Raw genomic sequence first — 8,217 nt, 5'->3', positions numbered from 1 at the left:
AGGATAAAGGAGGTGTCTACAAGTATGGTCAATACTGGCATTAAGTGACCTAAATTGGACTGACAAAACCCTTGAACAGAGTATTTGTGGCGTTGTCAAAAGAAACATAGCAGAACCGAGTACTATGAATGAAAACAGGCAAATTAAAGAGGCGATTTTCATGAATTTCTCCTCGGCCTCGCTCTTCTTCTTCTCTAGCTTCCCCTTCCTTAACTCTCAAGTTGCAAGAAGCAAGTGTAGCAATGTGCACGCGACAGCCGGGTGTGTGACGCCGGACCAATCAAAGCGCAGAGCTCCGAAAGTTTACCTTTTATGGCTCGAGCCGGGCATATGCCGTCATTTAAAAGAGCGCGCCCAGCCTTTCAAGCTTCACTTTGAGCTCCTCCACTCGCAGCTAGTGCGGAATATCATCTGCTTGTAACCAATTCTCTTAAGTCGACAAACCCCCCCAAAACCTAAGGTGAGTTTATTTTATTTAGATATTTATGAGTAGTCCATTCATGGTGTAGTGCGTAAATGTTGATTTTTTTTTTAAAGCGATTGAAACGCCATTACGCGATACCGGTGTTTTGCACTTGTGTTAGTTTGGCTTCGAAACATTTATTCTCTTAATGTAATAGCAGCTTTATAATTTGATGCTTAATTACAGCTAAAGTAACGTTCGTGAAAATGTAAGATGGTGACCGTCGGAGGCACGACATTGAATGGGCCGGTGTGTCTATCTTAAAATGGCTGTATCAATTTTATTATGCGTTCTCAATAACATGTGGCTTAAGTGTGAGTTTAATAGTTTTAGTCGTGTTCGTGAGGCATATGCTGCACGCTTGATGGATAGCCGGCATGGGAAGTTCTTTTGTGCAGGCAGTGCTGCAGCAGGGTGTGACCTGACGTTACTTTAGCTAGCAAGCTAAGCGGTGTTCGTCAACTTTAACCCGATGAATTTCTTATTCGGTTGTTTTCTTTAATTAAACCGCGGCTCTTAACTTGCGACGTAAATTGTGGAGTATATATTTGATGACTTGTGTTTTTAGACGTGGTCCATATGCGAGTCAATATTCGCTTCAGTGGAGATAACTTGTATTAATGTGGGGCTCAATGTCTAGTTTTAAACCGTTCGTGCTGTGCGACGGAGACTTGTGTCTCGTCTTGGCTATAAAACTAGCGTGTGATGTCGTGCTTTTAATCTTGTGAAGGAGCCGTTAAAATGAGATGACGGGCGGCTGCGGCTCTGTGACGCAGTAATATTGGGCAGAGACTCGTCGAAGTGTCTAGATTGTAGCAGTCGGGGATGGAAGAGGATGTAAAATTTAATGTGTAGCTTTCAGGGAGTGGCCCTGGCGTGATGAATGTCGAAATCTGTTCCTTTTTACTGAACCCTTCGACTCTGGCTGAATGCCACACCGCCGGCAGCCGCAAAGCGGCTCAATACATTGCCTTTTATGGTAATAATGAGAGAATGCAGAGGGACTTCCTTTGTCTGGCGTATCTGTGGCGCGCGTTGTCGCACTCTAGCACCCACTAGTGGTAGGACTGTAGAATGCAACACGAAACCGGAAGTTGGCTCCACGTGTTCACGGAAGCGTTGCGCAATGGTGGCAGAGCACTTGTAACACTTTTCTTTTTTCCAGTTTAGCCATGGATGATGAAATCGCCGCACTGGTTGTTGACAACGGATCCGGTATGTGCAAAGCCGGATTTGCTGGAGACGATGCTCCCCGTGCTGTCTTCCCATCCATCGTGGGTCGCCCCAGACATCAGGTGAGAAGAAATGAATGGTTTTAGGCAACCTCTGTAAGGGTTTAAACGCTATGAAATTCTGGTTCCTTCAGATCACTTACAGATATTTTTTTGTTACAGGGTGTGATGGTCGGCATGGGACAGAAGGACAGCTACGTTGGTGATGAGGCTCAGAGCAAGAGAGGTATCCTGACCCTGAAATACCCCATTGAGCACGGTATTGTCACCAACTGGGATGATATGGAGAAGATCTGGCATCATACCTTCTACAACGAGCTGCGTGTTGCCCCCGAGGAGCACCCCGTCTTGCTCACAGAGGCCCCCCTGAACCCCAAAGCCAACAGGGAAAAGATGACGCAGGTTTGTTTCAGGACCGTGATTGCTTGCAGTTATGTCCTCACCTGTCCTGGTCGCCTCATTTCACGTTTTTCCTATTCATTTACTTTCTCCAGGCTTTGTGTCTTCTGAGCTCCTGAGTTTCTCCCCTTTTGCTGGAAGCAGCAGGTTATTTATACTTGCCTGCTGGTTTTGCAGTTTCTTCTGCACTTATTTCTGCCAGTTTTGCAGTTTCTTCTGCACTGTTTCTGCACTTAACTCAGGATTTCCAACTAATCTCAGCATGGTAGTGTGGTTTGCATGCTGTTTCGGTTTGAATATCGACTAATGTGCATTCCCTTCTCTTTATAGATCATGTTTGAGACCTTCAACACCCCCGCCATGTACGTTGCCATCCAGGCTGTGCTGTCCCTGTATGCCTCTGGTCGTACCACTGGTATCGTGATGGACTCTGGTGATGGTGTCACCCACACTGTGCCCATCTACGAGGGTTACGCTCTGCCCCACGCCATCCTCCGTCTGGACTTGGCTGGTCGTGATCTGACTGACTACCTCATGAAGATCCTGACCGAAAGAGGCTACAGCTTCACCACCACAGCTGAGAGAGAAATTGTCCGTGACATCAAGGAGAAGCTCTGCTATGTCGCCCTGGACTTCGAGCAGGAGATGGGCACTGCTGCATCTTCCTCATCCCTGGAGAAGAGCTATGAGCTGCCTGACGGACAGGTCATCACCATTGGCAATGAGAGGTTCAGGTGCCCAGAGGCCCTGTTCCAGCCATCCTTCCTGGGTGAGTTACAAGCCTTTGACTATGGTCTAGATACTGCTGTTTGTAAGAACTTTCCAAAGAACCAGTTTGACCTTTTTTGCTTTTCTCCATAGGTATGGAGTCTTGCGGTATCCATGAGACCACCTTCAACTCCATCATGAAGTGCGATGTGGATATCCGTAAGGACCTGTATGCCAACACTGTATTGTCTGGTGGTACCACCATGTACCCTGGCATTGCTGACAGGATGCAGAAGGAGATCACATCCCTGGCCCCTAGCACAATGAAAATCAAGGTGAGCACGGGTTATACTTAACCAGAATGTTATGCATCAGTAGGTAATTTGGAAGTGTTTTTTCCCCACTATACATTGGTACTAATGCTGTTCTTGTTGCTTTAGATCATTGCCCCACCTGAGCGTAAATACTCTGTCTGGATCGGAGGTTCCATCCTGGCCTCCCTGTCCACATTCCAGCAGATGTGGATTAGCAAGCAGGAGTATGATGAGTCTGGTCCATCCATTGTCCACCGTAAATGCTTCTAAACGGACTGTTACCACTTCACGCCGACTCAAAACTGCGCAGAGAAAAACTTCAAACGACAACATTGGCATGGCTTTTGTTATTTTTGGCGCTTGACTCAGGATCTAAAAACTGGAACGGTGAAGGTGACGGCAATGTTTTTTGGCAAATAAGCATCCCCGAAGTTCTACAATGCATCTGAGGACTCAATGTTATGTTTTTTTTCTTTAGTCATTCCAAATGTTTGTTAAATGCATTGTTCCGAAACTTATTTGCCTCTATGAAGGCTGCCCAGTAATTGGGAGCATACTTAACATTGTAGTATTGTATGTAAATTATGTAACAAAACAATGTCTGGGTTTTTGTACTTTTCAGCCTTAAAAACTTGGGTTTTTGTTTTCTTTGTTCCAAAAAACGATGCTTTACCATTCAAGATGTAAAGGTTTCCATTCCCCCTGGGCATATGTAAAAGCTGTGTGGAACGTGGCGGTGCCAGACATTTGGTGGGGCCAACCTGTACACTGACTAATTCAATTCCAATAAAAGTGCACATGTGAGACATCCTAACTGCTTGTGTTTGTCTGTGTTTGGTGCCAAACTTAAGAGATCCTAGCACATGTCCAAAATTGGTTGGTTGTAAAGCTAATTTTAAACTACGTTTATCAGAACTGGAATAAGGGCCCGGTTTCTGAAATACTGGTAGTTAAATCTTTTACTTTTGGATTACTGATATGATGTTGTCACTGACAGTCTGGGCGAAAACTGCTTGTGACCGTTAAATTAAACCGTGACAGTTGCTTTAGCCAAGTTAGTAGAATGGGCAACTCGTCTGAATAATTCATTATATTCTGTTAGGAAGCTGTAATTCATGCCCGTTTATCTAGAATACGTCTCACGTTGTACTTGCTATAAAACTGCACAGCAGATGGCGCTACAACCACAGGAACTAAATTCAGGATTTGTGAAACTCACCCAGGATGTAGTGAAATCAAACGTGCATGGTCTCGCTGGACGATTCAGAAGGTATGTATTCTCACTAAAAGTGAATGGAATAACATGCATGTGTGCAATTTGAGTTGACAAGATCGGATAGATTGTGTTTGAGCTTTGGTTACTGATGTAGATACTTTAATATACTGATGCGTCCTAGTTTCACTGCGTTGTTCATCCGTGTGTTCAAAGGAGAAACACAGATTTACATAATCATTGTATTTATTAGACATGTTGTAGTTGTACTTTGATGGATTTTGTTTGCTAATATATAACTCAATCACTTGTCTAGATTCTATTTAAATTGTGTAATATGTGACCCTGGACAGGGGCGCTGCCAGGAATTTTGGGCCCCATGACAAAAAAATCGAATTGGGCCCCTTTGGTGCAGCTGTTGGCACCACATCTCTTGGACCTAACTGTCCAATCAAAAGTTTTAAATAACCAAGGCTTGCAACTGTCTTGCTTGTAGTTCAATACTAGTACTAGCAAAATATTTACTGCTGGTGATCTGTAAATGCAAGTCTGCATACTATGTAGTTCACTAATGATGCCACCATACAATGTCCATTCTCAATGTATTTTTATTGTACAGATTAAAAAAAAAGAAAAAACCTAAATATATATTAACATCATTTCAAAACAATGAAAACAGCAGATTTTTTTACTTAACTGCACATATATGCCAACAACTATTTTCCACATCAGGGTTATTATAGTGCTACAAAACAGATCAAGTGATCACTAAATCAATAGTTTTTTTTTTAGGTTTGGAATATGGTCATAACAAAACTAACAGTACTAGTGACATCAAATTAAAAGGTAAGTTAACATGGTACAAATAAGAACAATGGAAATATATACCAATAAATGACACTAACACTACAGAACATTGACCCAAATTACCTATAGTTCTGCATTATCATCACTTGATTACATACATTAGATATGATAGATTTGTGTGTGTGCAATCTTCTCAAATACACTGCCCTTCATGGTGGGAGTAATAAGGCCTGTGTCTATAGATGTCATTTTACGGCCAAAATTCACTCTAAATGAACGCATCAAACTGGATAATTTTAATATTATCTGTAACTTGCATGCAGGTTGATTGTTTCTAAATGCATCTAATACAGACGAGAGGTTCTTTTTTATGTCATAATGGTCATTATGTGAGAAAATAATTTGTGCTTGATTTCTGTCATTCATAAATATTCCACTTTCTTTTTTGTTATGGTAAAAAGAACAAGAGAAACACAGAACCCCACACAGACTCCCTGGAATGATGTTAAGTTATTAACACAATGTTGCTCACCTTCTTCACTGGGACAGGCAGGGGTGCAGTTATGGGGAGACTGGGGTGCTGCTGACTCATCTGTTGTTAAGTCTCCTAAGATGGGCATGGAAAATTATTTAATATGAATATCTTGCTAAACGTTTCCCTGCACTGATTAAATGTTATTGAAATGCTGGCTGAGACTAGCGTGCAGCTAGCTAGTTTATTTCACCATGGACAACAGGTTAATACCACTCAGACTGAATGCTACACACCTTTCTTGGTGAAAAACTAGGTTACAGATTCACACACGTTCTTTTGTCTCTCCTCTCTCAATTGTCTTTTTCTTTTTTGAAAACCAGATTTTTTACTGCGCAACATAGTGGTCTGACGCGTCGCGACTTTCTGCAACTAAACACCGTCACATTTCATGCAGACACAGGGGGCTGCTCGGTCAATATGGATGTTTACTTTTTGGTCAATTGGGAATATTTAACTTTTATTGCCAAAATAAGTAAAATAAAAGATATCATTAATTTATTATTATTTGAAATATACTAAATGATGATGATTTATATAGTTTATAATATAATTAAATTTTTTTTTATTTTTTCCCCTATTTGTTGGGGCCCCTGTCAGTCAGGGACCCTTGGAATTGTCCTAACTTTCCCCCCTATACGGCGCCCATGACCCTGGACAACAAAACCAGTCTTGTGGGTACATTTTTCGATAGAGATTTTTTACATAATCTGAGGATGAATAATTAAACTTTCTACTGATGTATGGGTTGTTACGATATGGCAATAAATAGCAGATATACAACAGTTTAAAACTCTGTCATCTGAGAGTGCAAAAAAATCTAAACATTGAGACCACTTTTAAACTACTTTGAAGTTGTTAATCCGAGGCACTGCAGCATGTCATCGACTAACAAAAATAAAGGTTTGAAATACTTGGAGTAGGAAAAATACAAAATATATTCATGGAACATGATCTTTATATCCTAATGATTTGTGGCATAAAAGAAAAATAAATTTTGACCCATACAATGAATATTTGGCTTTTACCAAAAATGTTCCCGTGCAGTTTAAGACTGGTTTTGTGATTCAGGGTCACATATGTTATAGTTCAAATCTATCTAGGACGTATTAGTTAATTAAACCACATACCTGTGAATTCACGACAACATTGAGCCACAGGAAATAACAATTTCTAAAACAGTCTCAGTGAGCTTGTTTTAAATGTTATAAATTGCGGATCTACAAAGAAATTAATCTTAATCTCATATCCAGATAATTATGACTTCTGTCCCTGCCCCAAAACAATCACTGTCAGTCGAAGCCCAACATACATTCACACATCCCCCTGGAGCTTATGTCTCATCAAATGTCTGTCTCTTTATTGTCGGCAGGCCACGCACAAACGTTCACCCTTCATTCAATTCATGATGACATAATTACCCAGAGAAATCAAAGGCCATTAATAAGTGTGTAGTGGGCAACATAGACGCATCTCATTCACACAATACAATTTCTCATTGATTGCACGATAATTCAAGACACTCAATTCCATTACACACATTAACATTTATGATTGATTGCTCAATGGACAAAAACAGGACTTCATGTGTTGTGATTTTTAACAAATTGAAGCAAGGCACTGAGAGAGAGGCTGCTGTTACAGATGTGTCTATAAAACCGACACTTCCAGATCTGTGATCAATGAGCACTGGCGGTCCCAAAGCAATTTTGTGCTCAAACTAAGCATGTAGGAGGTGCTGCCTCCCAGAGTCATCTCACAGGCCCAGGACAAAGCTTCAATCCTCCCCGACTCTCCAAATGAAACCTTGAGAGAGGATTATCTGATTTTCCACTGTAAACTATCTGGCCATCCAGACGCTAAATATCTGTGGTGATCTTGCCAACTTCAAGAACTAAATCTTCTCATCATCCGTAAAACTATAATCGATTAGGTACAGTGTCCTTGCAAAGTTTCATTTTAACAAAGCGTCTTCCACATTTATTACTGAGTCCCATTTCCTGCACAGCCCAAGGGACTGAAATAATGGCAGGTAACTCATCATTAGGAGACAGTTTTATAATGTTACAGAAAAGCTTTTTTGGTGCTTCTGTGTTTCCTTTACGTTTTACATATTAATTCAATTCATATGAAATATGGTGTTTCAATTACTTAGACAAAAATGGTATTCTGAAAGTATAGGAACAGAATAATTAAATAAAAAGGTTAAATTGTGCTTTTTTTATTTCATACCCATTATCTTTTTATAATCATGCATATAAAAATATTTCCATGGAACAAATGTGCCGTGTCACCCAACCCCAATATAAACTAAAACAGCTCCTTAAAGCATCAGGAATGTGCTGCAGCCAAGGAAATTAAGAAAGATTTTGTCTGAAGTAATGGATAATCCCTGGGTGAATTGAATGCAAGCTGGTCTGTCCTTAAGCAGTTTAACTTTGGCCTAATAAAAATATCAAGAAAGTGAGAATAGCCATCTGGATGTCAAATCTTGAGCTATTCTAATCATTCAGAGCTATTATAATCTCATATTTCATCTTCCAGTCGTA

At 40.7% G+C, this 8,217-nt stretch overlaps 1 protein-coding gene across 2 annotated transcripts; it reads left to right on the top strand.

The window, feature by feature from the left end:
- Positions 1-232: 232 nt before the first annotated feature.
- On the top strand, positions 233-3,930 carry actb2 (actin, beta 2). 2 transcript variants are annotated; one of them, XM_079457514.1, is made up of 6 exons: positions 233-460; positions 1,629-1,758; positions 1,858-2,097; positions 2,425-2,863; positions 2,956-3,137; positions 3,243-3,930. In XM_079457514.1, the coding sequence occupies exons 2-6, from the start codon at positions 1,636-1,638 to the stop codon at positions 3,384-3,386; spliced, it is 1,128 nt and encodes a 375-aa protein (XP_079313640.1). In that variant the 5' UTR covers positions 233-460; positions 1,629-1,635; the 3' UTR covers positions 3,387-3,930. The 2 variants fall into 2 exon arrangements, with proteins under 2 accessions (XP_079313640.1, XP_079313641.1); XM_079457515.1 differs by having other exon boundaries at positions 368-460; positions 1,634-1,758.
- Positions 3,931-8,217: the final 4,287 nt, after the last annotated feature.

Source organism: Barbatula barbatula, assembly GCF_947034865.1.
Source record: "Barbatula barbatula genome assembly, chromosome: 5".
In the NCBI taxonomy this organism is placed as follows: Eukaryota; Metazoa; Chordata; class Actinopteri; order Cypriniformes; family Nemacheilidae; genus Barbatula; species Barbatula barbatula.
Note: the sequence above shows the minus strand (reverse complement) of the source record. Positions and strands in the feature narration are given on the sequence as shown.

Coding starts and splice junctions, on each gene's coding strand:
- actb2 (XM_079457514.1), top strand. CDS start 1,636: ATGGATGATGAAATCGCCGCACTGGTTGTTGACAACGGATCCGGTATG. Junction 2,098..2,424: donor ACAGGGAAAAGATGACGCAG/GTTTGTTTCAGG, acceptor TTCTCTTTATAG/ATCATGTTTGAGACCTTCAA. Junction 2,864..2,955: donor GTTCCAGCCATCCTTCCTGG/GTGAGTTACAAG, acceptor TTTTCTCCATAG/GTATGGAGTCTTGCGGTATC.